The sequence below is a fragment of the Tenrec ecaudatus genome, chromosome 14 (genome assembly GCF_050624435.1).
Source record: "Tenrec ecaudatus isolate mTenEca1 chromosome 14, mTenEca1.hap1, whole genome shotgun sequence".
Taxonomy (NCBI): domain Eukaryota; kingdom Metazoa; phylum Chordata; class Mammalia; order Afrosoricida; family Tenrecidae; genus Tenrec; species Tenrec ecaudatus.
This window is the reverse complement of record NC_134543.1, coordinates 83,326,787-83,343,270: the sequence shown is the minus strand read 5'-3', so window position 1 is coordinate 83,343,270 and position 16,484 is coordinate 83,326,787. Positions and strand designations below refer to the sequence as shown.

At 56.4% G+C, this 16,484-nt stretch overlaps 1 protein-coding gene across 2 annotated transcripts in view; it reads right to left on the bottom strand.

Moving 5' to 3' along the window:
- Positions 1 to 943: 943 nt before the first annotated feature.
- SLC7A8 (solute carrier family 7 member 8) overlaps positions 944 to 16,484 on the bottom strand; it is a 57,636-nt gene continuing 42,095 nt past the window's right edge. For both annotated transcript variants that reach the window (XM_075530633.1, XM_075530634.1), the window contains 8 exons: positions 14,416 to 14,541; positions 12,862 to 13,015; positions 12,135 to 12,258; positions 10,587 to 10,690; positions 7,337 to 7,433; positions 5,634 to 5,783; positions 3,314 to 3,491; positions 944 to 2,788 (listed from right to left, as the gene is read on the bottom strand). In XM_075530633.1, coding sequence (XP_075386748.1) covers positions 2,646 to 2,788; positions 3,314 to 3,491; positions 5,634 to 5,783; positions 7,337 to 7,433; positions 10,587 to 10,690; positions 12,135 to 12,258; positions 12,862 to 13,015; positions 14,416 to 14,541 — 1,076 coding nt within the window. In that variant the 3' untranslated portion in view covers positions 944 to 2,645. The remainder of the gene's footprint in view (positions 2,789 to 3,313; positions 3,492 to 5,633; positions 5,784 to 7,336; positions 7,434 to 10,586; positions 10,691 to 12,134; positions 12,259 to 12,861; positions 13,016 to 14,415; positions 14,542 to 16,484) is intronic.

Sequence of the window (16,484 nt, the reverse complement as noted above, 5' to 3'; positions counted from 1 at the left end):
CCTCCTCTGGCATATGCACCACCTTTATGCCCCCCGAGGTCCTCCCACCAAGCCTCCAGGACCCAGCCCAGCTTGCCAGTCTGTCTGCCCCTTCCTTTGCCAGGTCTTGCCTGGCTTCCCTCAGGTCACTTGGGTCCTGTGGCTCCCTTGTCCCACATCCCCACCTGGCTGGTGACGAGTGTCTCTTTGCATGCGCTGAGCACGGGCAAGGCGCAGGAACTTCTCGAGGCTCTGTTTCTCCACAGAAGAGAGTGTGTTTGATTCAAGGTGCCAGGTGGTTGTATGAATGCCCTCACTCAAGTTCCCCAGGGCTGCTCAGCATTAAGGAGTGTGAGTCTTAGGAATGCCATTCTTGAAGGAACTTGGCAACCAACTACCTCCTAAGACAGACAATGCCTGGTGGTGGCGGCTCAGGAAGCCCTTTAGTGATGAGCACTGTTCTCTTATATAATTTCGTGTCAACTTGAAGATACATGAAAGGGTTGGGGTGGAGTTTAGCCTGTCAATCAGGTCACAGCCTGATGGTGACTCCTTGTGGACGTAGCCTTCTCATAAGGAGGATCCTGGGACCCTTACCCTTACCCCTTCTTTGCCTTCAATCTTCCTACTGGCTGACTCTCATGGCTGTCAGAGCCACCGCCATTGGGTTCATAAGACTTTGCACCCACCGGCCTGTGATCTTCCTGCATTCTGCATCATTGCATGTGGCTGTGTGAGTCTGAAGAGGGACTGATGGACTAGTGTCGGACTTACGGACTTGAGTTGGACTGGGATGTTTTCTCCATACATTATTACTTCTTGATAAGAAAGCTCTTTCTTACACATATATGAGTGTCACTGGATTTATTTCTGTAAGTCAACCTGGCCTAACACAAACACCATCAAATTCCTTCCATTTCCATGAAAAATTTTATTAAACCAAAAGGAAAAAACAATTCTTCAAAATCCAAACAGAACACTAAAGCCAATTCAAAGACAGGAAGGAGCTCATTAACCAGGTCCTAACTAGCCCTACACCCCCAACAAACTCACGTGAAAACCAAAACCCCAAAGGAAATAGAAAGACTAGCTTTACAAATATTTATCCAAAAAGTAAGGCATTCATATGACAAAAACACAATCATGGGAGGAGAGGGGGTGGAGGAACGAGAAGCCGGGGAACGAGACCTGCAGGCCCAAGCCCAGCCCACCTGGTGTCCCTTCTGAAGGAATGTCCCGCCTGGGGTCCACTCAGACCAAGCCAGCGCCTCACCAACAATGGGTCAGGAGAGGTGGAAGGGCAGCTGGGAGATCCAAGCCAGGCCAGGGGGAAGGGGGTGCTGGGTATTCCAGTTCAGCAGATGCAGTGGGCAGACAATGAGAGTCCTGCTTTGGGACAAAAGGGCCCAGGTCCCCAGCACGAAAGGAGTGGGTAGGGAGGCGGCTAGGCCCAGAGTACAGGGAAAGGGAGAGTCTGCTTCTGGGCCAGGGAGGGATTCCTCTCAGGGTCTCCAAAGAGGGGGGAGGGGGCTTGTGCCACAGGACACTGCCCAAGGATGGGGAAGGAGGGATCTGAACAAGAGGACGGACGAGGAGAGGACATGGCCTTCTAAAAATACTCTTCCCCCAGAGTTTCTGAGGTGATCGACTGGGCACCTCTAGAAGGTGGGAAAACAGCCCCCACCAACCCACACCCTGCTGCCCTCGCAGGCTTGTAACACCCGGGTCTGTCTTAAGGGCTAGCAGAAAAGGTGAACTTTTGGGCCCAGTTTGAGGTGACTCAGGTTGACTTGGCTCCAAGGTCGTGTCTAAAGGGCTTGGGGATCCCTACACACCTGGGCCTGGAGCCAAGATCCAGAGGAGGAAAGGGCACAGGGTGGAGACAGGGCGGGCGGGGGTGGGTAGCACAGACTCTGGGGTGTGTCTGCAAGGGTCAGAAGGCACCGCTCCTTCCTGGGGGGGCGTGGGTGAGAGGAGGGGCTGAGTGATTGTGCTAGTCGGGTCATTTAGGGGAGCCATGTCCACAACATAGAAAATGAGATGCTTTCTGACTTCAGGAAGCTTTGGCACCAGTTGGGGGCAGGAGGCAGGAGGCAGGGCCAGGATGCTGCAAGCTGAGGCTTTCCCAATCTGTTCCATGGGCCTGGTAGCGGACGGGGTGGGTGTGGGTGGGGGGAGTGTAACGGGACAGTTCTCCTGGTGGTTGGTCCTTAGCTCAGTGGGGAGGTGGTATCCTGAAAGGAACCTTCCCCTGGATAGGGAGTCCGGGCAGGGACAGAGGGCAGTGTTCCCTCTGATTTCTTAGGTCCCAGTTCCAGCTGCCAGGCCTCTCAGTGGAGTCCTTCCCTTGGACCTTGGAATGGGCAGAAAGGAGGCACTGAAGTCTGGTATCCCCAGGAGGCAACTGGGGGGGCGGTCAGTGTCCAGGTACTGCCCTCTAACAGCTCTGAGCAGCCCCGGTGTGGGGACCTAGGGGTGAGAGGCTGATTCTTTGGGTACAAACGTTAGTGTCTTTGCCTTGTCTCCCCACCTAACCCAGGCCCTTCCCGATTTGACAGGAGTGTGTGTGTGTGTATGTGTGTTGGGGGAGCCCCAGATAAGGAAGTAGACCAGAAAAGAGGGTCAAGGTGGGAAGAGTCAGATGGGAGGGGGAATGTCCCTCGGGCCTAGAGCTGGCCCTGCTCCTCGCGGCGGCACATGGGCTGCCGCAGCTCATGCACCTCCTCACTCGGCTCCTCTGAGGTTGAGTCTCCATCCATCTTGGGGTACACGACCACACACAGCTTCTGGCTCAGCAGGGTGAGCGACTCTGCAGCAGGAGAACAGACGGGAGCTGGGTCAAGATCAAGGCTGAGTGTCCCTCCAACCTTACCCGCTAGGCCGGGGCCTGTCCCATCTTCTGTCTTGCCCCTAGGTTTTCTCAGCACACAGCCAGTTCTTAAGGGGACTCCCTCACCAGGGGTGGGCCACCTCCCCTGCCCCTTGAATCTTCTTGGGAGCCTGCTTCTTCTGGCTGCTCCATGCTCACCAAGGCCCCCATCTTCCACATCCCCCACATCCATTAACAGCTGACTCCTAGGCTACACTGGCCTCCACCCAGCCGGGGAAGCTCCTGCAGAACTGCAAACTGGGTGTCTGCTCTCTCAGGTTCAAGGCTCGTCTGGAAGGGCAGCTTCTCTCTTCTCAGAGAACTCTGGGAGGGCGCCTGCCTTTTCCTGCTACTGTTCTTCGGACCACCCAGATCAAGATGAAGCTGGAGCTGCTAATCCTGCCCCATCACTCTCGGTCCCAGCCTGAGAGCCCCTCTGGCCACCCAGAACCTTCAACGACTTACCAATGAAACCAGTTAAGCACTTGGGCTTCTGTTGCCAGTAAACACCCAGAAAGTAGACGGGCACTCCTGTCAGCATGATGGCCAGGCCGATGCCACACACCACGGGCTCCGACCACAGGCTGAAGATCAGCAGGAAGGCCCAAAACAGCAAGTAGATGATGGGGAAGATCAGGTTGATCTGCAGTGGGGGCAGAGGCGCCATGAGCTGGGTGAAACCCCAGAAGTGACGCAGGAGCAGGGTGCCCTCCTTCCCGTGTCCGCAGTGAAGCCCCATGCAGGCACAAGGCAAGGCTCCACTCTGTCCTGAGACTCCCCTGCCCCAGGCCCGAGGCGGCAGGTTCCAGGTGGGCAAATGTTGGTGAGCAGGAAGATAGGGGTCAGGGAGGGAATGCCCTCACTGTTTATCTAACCCCTCCAGGACAGGGTGAGACAGGGCAGCCGAAGATCTTGTGGGCACTGGGTGCCGTGGGCATGTACTCGCCAAGGTCCCAGGTGGAGTGGAGACATTCCTAAGGGCAAGCGGACACCCTGCCGCTCCCTCCCCTCCAGGCACAGGGGAAGGAAGGTCCAGGCCCTTCCCTCGGATCAGCCACAGTCCATCCTCCCAAGCAAGGGCAGAAGACAAGCCTGCCTAGGCCCAAGAGATCCAGAGACCCAGCACCGGATAAGGCAGCTCTGGTCTTGCGTCTTTCTCCCCCCTCACAGGGTGGTGGGGAGTGGGGGATGATTTAAAGGGTGTGCATGTGGTGGGGAGAGGGGTGGCTCTCCCTCCTCGTCCCTCCAGCACGTTTTTCTGAGTGGTGAGAAAGTGGTGATGGGTTTGGAGAGCTGCAAGGTTTGGAGAGCCCTTAATCTCCAAGTTGGAGGAATGTTATAGAAGCATCTAATCTCACATGTTTCCAGAACAGGATTGTTCAAATTGGCTTCGGGCTACTCTATTAATTTGCAGGAGAACCTAAAGCATTCCAGCAGGCTTTGTTCTAGACTCGTTCACCCATTCCTATCCCAGAGCTCCTCCTTTTGGCAACGGATGGGTTCACTGGGCACTTACTCAGGGTAGAGCCACCCAGACCCCAAAGACCAAACTCGCTGCCATCGAGTCGGTGTGGACTCAAGGCCCTCTGGGTTCCAAGGCTGGGACTCTTTAAGGGAGTAGCAGCCTCATTTTTCTCCCGAGGAGTGGCTGGCTGGGGGTTTTGAACTGCTGACCTCTCCATCAGCAGTCCAGTGCAGAACCACTGTGCTACCAGAGCCCCATAGTAATGTATCAGCGGGACGGAGGCCATGCAGGGCTGGCTGAGTGTACTGGAAAGCATCCACACAGTGGAGGCTCCTCTGGGAAACGGCTAGAACTTGGATAGGCAGAGGGAAGGAGGACTCTCATTCTAGAATGGACAGAGCATGTGAAGTCAATCCTCTAGAGGGACAGGATGGGGACTGAGCAGACTGAGGGCCCAGGAGAGTGTTGGTGAGAGCAGAAACCTTGGAGAGATCAGCTGGGTTCAAGACATAGTGTGCAGGACACGGAAGGAGTGAAGTTTAATCTGCCTTCGCTCCCCAGATGCAGTTTCCTCTGGGGGTGTGCCCAGTGGAAGGCGAGGCCGTCTAGTCCCATACAGAGTCGCGGTCTCGGAGGCTCACGGGGCAGCTGGACGCTGCCCTCGAGGGTCGCGATGAGTCGGCATTGACTTTGGATGGCAGTGACTTTGGATTTTGATCCTCAGTGGAGAAAGGAAAACGGTGGCCCCGTTCACACATGTCCCTTGCTTCCCAGCAGAAGAGCAGACCCATCGGGGGACGGACAACCGACAGGTGGGTGAAGGGAGACAACGGACAGTGTAAGACACGAAATAGCAGCAACGATATTCCATTGATGGAGGATTCATGAGGTGGGGAGGGAGTTGGAGGGAGGGGGAAAAAAGAGGAGCTGATTCCAGGCTCAAGTACAAAGAGAACATTTTGGAAATGTTGTTGGGAACATATGTACAAGAGTGCTTCATGCAATTGAATGATGGATTGTTACATAAGATTTGTAAGAGCCCCCCAATAAAATTATTAATGAAAAAAGAGCAGACCCCCTCCACAAAACCCCAATACTGACTCACAGTGACCCTATAGGACAGGGTGGGTTTCTGAGACTGTAATTGTTTACGGGAGTAGAAAACCTTAGCTTTCTCCGGGAGAGCAGCTGGCATATTTGAACTGCTGACCTTTCAGATCTCAGCCCAATGTGTAATCCCGATGCCACCAGGGCTCCTGTTAGTGACTAAGACAATCAGGAGGAAGGTGGGGGGAGGGGAGTGCAGAGGGTGGTTCTCACCTTGATTGGGCGGGGGATGTCAGGCTTCGTCCAGCGCAGGACGATCTGCCCCGCGATTGTGACGCCGTAGAAGAGGTAGTTGATGAAGCCCACGTAGTTGATGAGTGTGTATATGTCGCTGGTGACCAGCATCAGCAGGGTGGACAAGCACTGGGGGAGCAGGAGAGGTTTGTGGGCCATGGGCAAGGTGTGCAGACCCCACCCTGATCAGGTGAGACACTCTCCTGTTTCCAGCCGGACAAGGGCGGTTCACAATGGTGTCCTCAAAAGGGGCACTTCCAGGCGTCCCTAGCCATCCAGGCCTTGCGGGCACCTTCCTTGGCAACAAGTGCTTTCTTATCGTAGGGCTAACAAACATTTACCCACTGGTACGGGCTGGCATGGGCACTAGTCAATCAGAAGGGACGCTGGCGGTAAACAATTGGGTTGGTCCCAAGCCAGCGGCTCCATGGGCTCTCTACATTTCTTCTCCCTTGATTGTGGCTCAGGCTAATTTATTTCTCCTTCCTTAAAACCCAACACAACACCTGTGGAGAAGGGTGTTCCCTGCAGGGGAAGGGGAAGGCTTTACTCCTGTCCTGGCTGAGTCATCTAATGGTTTCCCTTTTCGCTTCCTAAAATGCAGCCGGTCCACCTTCGTAGGGGCCCAGCTCTTGGCTCTTGTGCTCCTGGTGTTGGGCAGAGGGGAACTAATGAGACCCGGCGGAGGCCTTCTCCCCAGAGAGAGAGCGAGGTGTTCCCACTCAGGGGCTCCCTCGGAGCCTTCTTCCCCCTCACTGCTGCTCTGGAGGCCCCTACAGCGCTGGGTTCTGCAGTGGGATGGGATGGTGGGCAGCAGCGAGAGGATGTTATGGGGTGAGCAGGCGAGACTGCTGCTGCACGGCCCCCCAGTGCTGTGCCATGCGTGAGTGCCTCAACTCCAGAGAGCGCCCCTTTCTTGGCTCTAACTGCTTCTCCGGTGGACCAAAGGAACTTGCCCTGCTTCCTCCCAGGACCGGCAACAGACAGACCCAAAAGCTGCAAGGAGGACAGATCTCTGCGCCCTTCTTCTAGCTCTCTCGGAAGAAGTCTACTCTCGGGTCCAGTGAGCTGTTTTGTTTTTTCCTGCCTCTCCCCACCCCACGCTGCCTTCACCCTCTTTTCCCAGGTTAATGGTGATCTTTCTTTCAACGAATGTTCCCCATCTGGTGTCCTGGAGCCCTCTGCTGGGGCCTGAGGCAGCCGAGGCTGGCTGGCTCCCTGAGGGGAGTCGGAGGAGAAGGGCTGGGGGTGCTCGGTGATGAGACCCCCGGGGAAGAGAAGCTTCTGGGAGGCAGTGGAGCGGGCAGGCTGGGAGGAAGGGCCATGAACTGGACCGAAAGCCTTGTGGTGTATCAGGACACAGGGTCGTGTTTTGATTAAAAAAGAAAAAAAAAGACAACCCCAAACCAGTTGTCGCTTCTGACACACGGTGATGCCGTGTGTCGGAGCAGAAGGGGGCCCTTCTGAGGTGGCTCTGGGTGGACGCAAATCCCCAACCTGTCTGGTTAGCAGCCACGTATGTTCACGCGTGACATCCTTAAAGCCCACATGTGTCACCTGCCATTGTATTGAAGCCCAGTGACACCTAACAGCAGACTAGGAGGGTGACGGGGGCCTAGGTGGGCAGTGTGAGCTCCCAGCTCAGTGCAGTCTGGGGGGGCACGCAGCGGAGGGGCTCTTACTGTGAAGAGCAGGGCTGGCATTGGGGTGCAGCGCTTCACGTGGATCATGGCCAGCAGGCTGGGAAGGTGGCCCTCCCTGGCTCCAGCGAAGAACAGCCTGGCAGAGAGAGAGGCAGGTCAGCTGGGGACCACCTCGGCATGCCCACCTTCTGGCCCACCCTTAGCAAGAACCTACCCCACCCCATCCATCCCCCTTCACATGCACAGTGTCCAGCCAACTGCCCACAGGAGCCACACTCACAAAGGCAGGGACAGGCGAACCCAAAGCAGCCAGTGGGCAGGTGGAGGGCTCTCAGGGGCACGGAGCCCCGGGCAAGGCCCCTGGAGCTGGATGGCTCGGGGTCCGCCGGTTGCTGTGTATGTGGCTCACGGTGCCTGCAGGGCCCTGCCCAGGCGGCTCCTCTAGGTTCTAAAGTGTGTCCTCTGCACTGTCTGCGGGGGCACGACGCCTGATGTGCCGGGAGCGTGAGCTCTGCATTGTGACGGTGATCAGAAGTGGCTGCCGCCACGGAGGGATGGGCATGAAGGAACTTAAGGGACACGTGCATATGTTCTCAGTCTCGTTTGGGGTGATGGGTGTCTAGAAGCACCCAAATTCATCAAACCAAACACTTAAGATCGGTGCATTATAGGGTACATGCCAGCCAACAATCGACAGCCTTCGAGCTGCTTCTTCTACTCCCAAGAAGGCGCCCTTAAGAAATGAATATGCCAAGGGCCCAAATGGAAAGTAAATGTCTAGAAAAGAAGGATGGCAACCCGTGTGTGCAAACGTGCCCGACACAACTGACGGTTATAAGAGTTGTTAGAACCCCCAATAAAACGATCTTTGAATGAAAAAAGAGAAACGAACAGAGTTGGTCAAAGATGTGCTTGGAAAGGCAGGCAGGCAGGAGACCCGAATGCCCCAAAGTGGGGTCTTGACGACGTCACTGAGGGCAGGTCTACGTTGTGTGTCCGTGGTCACGATTTTGAAAGCCACTGGGCTGCCTGGGAACCTGCCCGCGGCACGGTGCCCGAGGAGAGCAGCAGCAGACCGCGGGGATGTCCCTGCGCTGCGATTCCGGCCCCTGGTGCAGTCACCCGTGCACACGCCGACACCCGGGACAACCGATCACCTGTATGACTCACCCTCATTTCCTCCCTGACGCTTCATGGCACAAAAAAATAGTGAGATTCTAGAACAGACAGGACGGGACACGTACCATCGGCATAAAAATCGTTTTTGAAAAATGAACAACTTAAAAGTTCAGAAAGAAAGAATACGAGGGGTGGCGGTGGCGGTCTAGGTCCCCTTGATGGGTTTTCCTCTATCGTTAAGGCTATTACAGTACAGCATCGCCGGCCAAGAAAGCGGCACTTTTCACAAGGAAGCAGCCCTTCCAAAGAAGATTCTCCAAACTGGCCTAGTCCTTACGCCCGAGTCAAAATGAGACTACTTTTGAGGCCCCCCACCCCCAGGATTTTGTAGTGGAAGCATCCCCTGAGAAATGAGCAGCAGGGGGTGGTGATGGGGACAGAGAAAAGCCAGCCTGGGTGTGCCGGGAAGACTCGGCGCAGCCTGTCATCTGCACCTGTGGGCGAGGGGAGCTGGCAGCGGCAACTCGTCAGGAGTGGAGGGGCTGGTTGCCGCCCCCAAGGACTCACATGCATTGGCCGTCAACGACCTGGCCCGTGGCCACTAGCCTCGTGCAGACATGCAGGCAGCCTCTGTGCTCGTGCCCTTACCCCATGCGACAATGCCGCCTCATGTGCCATACTGCGGGCCCCCTCCCGTCCCCCGATGTCATGCACACAGCCCGGGTCCACAAGCACAGTCCTCCCCGTGCAGTCCGGGCCCAGTGGAACCATCTGGCCCAGCGACCTTTGCCAGGGTCAAGGTTCACCGGAGATGGTCATCTGACGAGCAGACGACAGAAGAGACGACGACATTAAGCAAGACACACACCCCACACACGCTCCTACATCTCAGGACAGGTCACCCTCTCCCCAAACATGAGAGAGAGAGGGGGACAGAGAGAGAGCGAGAGAGAGACTGGAAGATGACACGAGGAGGCCTGGCTGGGTGCGGCGGGCACACCATGCACCACTGTCCCCCGCATGCACACGCTGTGTACACATGCACGCAGACCCTGCATGGTCTGCCTGAGGGACAAACCCCGCTGAAGTGACTGGAGCCAGTCACTGTCCTCCAACACCTCCCAGAGAGCCTCGTGGGGGTCACTGTCTTCTACACGCGCCCTCGGCTGGGGTCTCCAGCAGCTGCTGCTCCTGTGTAACCTGCACACGAGGTTGCCCGGGGTGAGCATGGAAGGGTCCTGGGTGCCGGTGACACCCGAGCTCTCGCTTCCTCGTCCTGCGCCAGAACGCAAGCACGGTGATTCCCTGTCACCACACTGCAACTCTTCCCTGACAGGACGGGACTCTGCTGTTCCCGTCTCTTAGGGTGGGACTGTCCTGGGAAGGGTGGGGGAGCTTTCCAGGACCCCTTGGCCCACACCCGGGGAGTCCTGCAGCATCTGCGGGCCTCAGCAGCTCACGATGGTCTTGTCTCACATTTATTTAAGCTCGACACAAGAGGCAGCAAGGGGGTGGGCGGACATCAGTAAGAACACAGATTCCAGGGTCTGTGGAGGCAGGAGCTGGGTACTCGTGGGCTCCTCTGTGCCTCTGGGTCCCCATAAAGTCTGGGGAGAAGTTGTGGCAGAACGACAGGCTCAGCCTCTTTCTGCTCTTGCCTCACCCCACCCTGTTTGCTTCACAGGCTGCGCCTGGCCTGCCTCAGGTAGGCCTGCAAAGGCTGCCCACAGCTGACTCTGTGCTGTGCAGGGAGGAGGGGCACAGGTGGCAGTCACCTGCAGTCCAGTCCCATGACTTCCCCACCGAGGGAGACCAGATCCGGGGGCCCCAGGCAAGTCTCCACCAGGCCCCTCTTGGAGCAGGGCTCCTGTCTAGCCAGCAGCAGCCTCTGGCAGGAGGGTAGGGAAGGGGACGCTTGGAGAGCAGCCAAGGCTCTGCCGGACTGCAGGGTGCACGGGCGGGGCCGTTTGCTATGTACCTGCATGGTCCACACATCGTCCGCCCATCCACACTGGCACGGCCACACTGCACGTGAGCACACAACGCTCGCTCGGCCAGGCCACCCCCAGGTGCCCACACAGACCCCTGCTGACAGAGACAGCCCCACGTAGAGACAGAGCAGTGCGGACAGCAGAGGGGTCCCTGGCCGGGGTGGCGGCAGGCAGCTCACCGGGACGAGGTGAAGAGAGACCCGTTGACTCCTCCAAACGTGGACAGGGCCACCGAGATGGGCATGATCCAGGCCATGACGCCCAGGAGCTTCTCGCCAAACGTCTGGGCAGGGAGGCAAGAGGAGAGGGGAGAGGAGAGGTCACGAGTCAGGCAGAAATTACCTCCCTTCCTCCCTGGGTCAAGCAAGGGCTGGAGCATCAGCTGTCCTCCTGCAGCCTTGGGCACCACCCCTCAGCCTCAGCGTGCACGGTCCCTTTCCATGCCTGCACCCTCTCTAAGCTCCTTGAGAGGAGAGACTGGGGTCCTGGCGTCCCACCATCTTCCACATGGCAGCTACACAGCGGGGGTTCTGGGAACGTTTGGGGCGCATCAACAGTAAGAGACTATATCCCCACACTCCAAACTCATTGCCATCGAGTGGACGCTGAATTCACAGTGACCCCATAGGGCAGGGTAGAACTGCCCCTATGAGTTCATGAGACTAGAGATCTTTCTTTTTTTTACTATGACAAAGTTTATTTTAAAAAAACTAGCATGAAAAACGTCCGGCCTCATTTTTCACTGTGCCAAAGCAGGTCCTTGGGAGAAGGAGCACATGGAAGCCACTGGTGCCTCTGTGGAACATAAACCATCACTTACACTCGCTCCCAGGCTTCTCACACGGCGACACTGTTGCCACCATCCCACGATTGTTCTGTTGTCCGCTAGCTGCCATCCCTCTATCACAAGACCAAATCCCCGAGGTTGCCCGTGGACACGCCTGCTCCCATTTAATTCCCACGATAGCTTCTTGTCCATAAAAGGTTTTCAACTCGGGAAGATGGGCTGTGCCCATCGTGCCTTCGCTGAAGGCTCAGAGAGCGCTGCCTTCCAGACTAGAACTCTTTACCAGGGGTAGAAAGCCCAGCCTGTCTCCCCAGGGGCAGCTGGTGGTTTCGAACTGCTGACCTTGATGACCTTGAGCCCAACTAGTAACCACTACACCACCAGGTCCCTTCCTAAAGAGACTAACTATAGGGTAGTAATAGTAAGAAATGCTTATTATCCCTGCTTTAGGGAAACCAGGGCCACACATGCAGAATGCAGAGGGGCAGAGGGGGGCCCAGGTGGTGTGTGTCCGGGCTCGCACAGTGAGGGACACCGGCCTGTGACTCCGAGACCCGGGTTCAATTCCTAGCCCCTCCACGAAGGAGCGAGAGCTCTTGAGCAAAGAAGGCCAGGCTCTCCGAGTCTCCACGCCCCCATGTGTACAATAAGGAGGAATCCCGATTCGTGGGGTGTATTCCCGGCGCGTGGGCCCTGTCATGACCACTCAGCTCGGCGCTTAGAACTGCTCTAGGTCGACCCAGCCACCAGCTTGCTCCTGCGCATGGGCAGGCTCCCCAGTGAGGGTAGGCTGTGGTTTCTGACCTGGAAATTAGGATGACTTCCAATTTCACAAGGTCATACAGCAAGGAAAAGTAAGTAAGGCTATGATGTAAGCAAGCCTGTGTCAACATTCCCGCCTGGAGAGCCCGGGGTGGGGGGGGGGTGTGTGATTCCTTACCACTGCAACTGCATTGGACGCCAGCAGCTCCTGAGGGGACATGGCAGTGACGTAAGCAATGTTAGCAAAGACATACACGAACGTGACCAGCGGGACCGAGATGTAGATGGCTCTGGGCAGGTTCCTGCAGAGGAAGAGGAGGAGGCGAGAGGGGGAGGCATGGCACCCAGGGACCACCTGGGGCCCCGGACAGCCCTTTTGTCTTTCTTACAGTCTTGGCTGACAGGCCTCTTTCCCGGGAAGTGTGTCTTGTCTCAATGTGGGCAGGGCAATTGGAATGAAGTTAAAGCACTTAGCCTGAACAGAAATCCTGGCATCCTGTCCCTCCCCCACTTTGATCTGAATCTCCCCCCATGCAGCTCTTCCCTGTCACAAGACCCGAAGAGCTCGGGCATTGAGACAGGTGAGTAAGAGAGGCATGTCATTCTCTGAGGCAGTGGGGTCATCTCAGCATCGTTTCCAGTTTTGGACCTGCCCTGCCTGCCCGTGACAGTCATCAGATCACTGTTCTCTCCCCAGCCCAGGAGTAGCCTGGTCTGAAGGTTTAAGTTCTTTGGAAATAACACGGTTTCTTCAGGACCAACCAGATCACAGGCAGGACAGAGGACTGGGGTGGAACCAGGGGAGAAGTGGGCATCGGGCATCTATTGGGCGCTGCCTTTCCAGTTTCAGGTGCTAAGTCCTTCCGGGGGAGCAAAGGGGGGAGGGATGGGGTGTTTCAACTCACTTGTGGGGATCCACAAGCTCCTCGGTCACGTAGTTGAGGAAATTCCAGCCTCCGTAGGCAAAGGAGCCCTGAAGGAACGCCAGGGCCACAAGGCCTATGTCAGGCTCCTGGAAATTTTCAAAGGCGTTCTTTGGCTCCAGCCAGAAGTACTTTCCTGTGGACATAGGGGCAAGGGCTGCTCTGAGAGGCGAGCCAGAGGTCCTGGCAGCCCCCGGCTGAACACACCAGGGGAACACGGGTCCAGAACCTTCCAGAACATGCTTCACAGGCCCTGTTTCAGAGGAGACATTCCTGGAGTACTAGGCCAGGCAGGGGGGTCTCAGGGAGCGGGACAATCTGGAGGCTGGAGAGGGAGGGAGCTTGCTCCCTTGGGGCAGAGACACAGCCCCGGGATCGCCAGCAGCCTCCTGACCACGGTCCAGGAGGGCAAAGCTGGCACCTTTACACAGGAAAGAATAGAGGGCCGCCCACAGGTGAACGTAAGTGTCCACGCTGTCCTACCAGGTACAGTTGTCTTTCTTTCTTGGACGGTATCCTCCTCCTCCTCTTTGTGCTCCCCACTTCAGGGGCAGAGAGTCCCCGAAGATAGAGGTTCCTTGGTTAATAACTAATTTAGTATTCCCCCACCCCCCCTTGTTACATGTAGAACTCGGTGACCCCGATGACCCCCTCTGAGCCCTACACCCACTCTCACAGCCTTTCCCGGGTACTCCTCTCTGGGACCACCCATCAGCTGGCCCCGAAGTCTCTTCTCTAATCTGAATCACAGGGATGGGATCTCCTGTCCCCACCCCCACCGACCTGTCCATAGAGAGCCCTCCAGAGAGGCTGCTGAGTGACTGAGGTGGTCATGAGGCCCAGCGTGACTGAACTTCCTCGTCTGTCACTCAGGATCTGGACGGGGCAAGAGCTGGCCCAGGAGAAGGAACTGAGAGCGCAGGAGGAGGGGCGCACTGCCTTTGGAAAGACACCACGGGGTGGTGGTGGTGGTGTTCTTCGAAGGTCATTCTAACCCGCCAAAGCGCTTCAGCCGGCTGCTCTGTAATGACCATGCCCATCACCGGAGGGAATTGGTTACGGACACATGAGATGAAACATCATGGCATCTCGCCCTGAACTTTCTGACCACCCCCCATGTGGCAGAAACATGATTAGGTTTCCTGGGGTTACATTCCAGGCACCCCCTCACTGCCTGCAGGGCATGTGGATGGGTGGGAGGGCTCCCTCCTGGCCATGTGACTCTCCGGCGCCAGGGGTCCCATGGAAACCAAATACAGACTCCAGCTTGGGAAGGCCCAAATCCGGTGGGGAATGTTGGCAGGGGCCCCGGAATGCCGGGCTCTCTTGTAGAGCTTATGAGTAATTTTGAAATGGATGAAATTCTGCTCTTCTGGCCCTGATTTCAAAGTGTGGACAAAGACATCACATCCCAGGCAGGGGTTATCCTGGGACTGGGGCAGAAGGGGCCACAGGAGCACCCCAGGAGGATGATGGACAAGAGTGGGGTGTGATTGATTTCCTGCCCCGTGTGGCTGCTGTTGGGAGGGCACTCACCTTTGCAGATCTGCACGATGCCCATGACAATGATCAGGGCCAGGGCCAGCAGCTTCCCGGCGGTGAAGATGTCCTGCACCCGGGTGGCCCATCGCACGCTGGCGCAGTTGATCCACGTGAGGAGCACTGCAACGAGAGGTCCCCCACGTCCCTTTCAGGGGCCGCCACGGGGCTGCAGTGGCACCCAGTGGGCACTGACAGGCATGCCCCTTGCTCCCGAGGATGAGATTCCAACAGGTGGGCCAAAGGGGCCACAAGGCTCAGCCCCAGTGCAGGGAAACTCTGACGAGGCGAATGGGTTGGTTACACACAGGGCCGTGGCCCATTTGGAGCTGGCTGGGGGCACGTCGTGCCAGGGCTGGAGGACAGAAGTAGGTATGGAGGTGTGGGCACTGGCGCGGGGGGTGGGAGTCGGCATCTGATCGGTACAGGAGCGTGGACCTCATCTGCACGGCCAGTACATGCTCAGGGAGCCCTTGGAATTGCAGAGATCGGGATGGCGCCTCCCGGAGGCTGGCTCTGCGACAACTGGGGTCAACGTAAACCCTTCTCTCTCTCTCTCTCTCTAATTTTACTGGGGGCTTGTACAGCTCTTATAACATTCCATGCATCAATCGTATCAGGCATATTTGTACAGATGTTGCCATCATTATTTCCAAAACATTTTCTTTCGACTGGAGCCCTTGGTATCAGCTCCTCTTTTTGCTACTCCCTCCCACCCTCGTGAATCCTTGATCAATTATGTATTGTTATTATTTCATATCTCACACTGTCCCTTGTCTCCCTTCACCCGCGTTTCTGCTATTCGTCCCCTTGGGGGGGGGGTCGGCTATATATCTAATCTTGTGGTGGGCTCCCCCTTTCCCCTCCTTCCCCTTCCCCTCCCCCTTCTCCATTTTCAGTTATATTCACCACGGCGTAATCGCCACAGAGGGAAGTCACTCCTAACAGTGTTCAGTACGACATGCTTGGAGCGACGGCATTTGGTCTTTTCACTAATCAAGGCCAGGTGCAAGGCAAAGAACCCTCAACCCTCCAGGAATTTCCCTGTGCAGGTGCTCTGTCCGTCCACCTTGGTGTCCGGCTTCGTCCACGTCACCTGGTTCTCTGGGAGAGGCACCGATGTGGCTGCGTGGCGTTCGTCCGGCCCCTTTCTATGAAACGGTATTCCTTCCCTGCATGCGTCCGCGGATGGGCATCTGGGTCTGCTTCATTTTGAGCGCTCATAAATCCCACTGCTATGCCCGCGAGCCCATGGGGAGGACCACGGGAAGAGGCTTGATTTCTCTGGCGTACAGAAGCAGGAGTGGGGTTCTGGGTCATACAGCAAAATTCGACAACCCATTGCAATGGGTTGGGTGCTGGTTTCCCCACCAGCGTCTCTTGAGGAGAAATAGGGCTGGCACTCTCTGTAAGGTGTACAGCCTGGAAAGCCCAAAGGGGTGGCCTGACTCTGCACGGCAGGGTCACGAAGACTCGGAATTGACGGCAGCCAGTTCGGTTTAACAGGTGAGGTGTAGCCCAGGTGCTGCAGGAAGCTCTGGAATGCTAACCCACCAGCTGCTCCACAGGAGAGCAGAGGAGCTGTGCTCCTGGAACACCTACGTTCCGGAAACCTTACGCAGCGCTGCTCAGCCTGTGGGGCGCAACCCATATTTCCCATGGTCTTAGGAACCGAGACAGCGCTCCTCTATCCGTCTCCAGGCGGGTCTGCCCACAGGCAGATACGCCCACCTACAAGTACCCGGCATGAAGACTGTTACCCATGCTACACCATGCTTCAAGACAAAATTTCATTGATTTGTCATTAGAAGTAAATATTTCACTATATATAATTACGTATTATTTTTGTGATTGATCAATATGTAACAATGAAAATACATCCTGCCTATCAGATATTTACATGGCAATTCATAACAGTAGCAAACTTACAGATATGAAGGAGCAATGAAAGTAATGTTATGGTTGGGGGTCACCACAACATGAGAAACTGGATTAAAGGGTCTTGGCTTTAGGAAGGTTGAGAACCACCAAGTTAAGAGTCTCAGAATCCCACAGGGGCAGTTCTC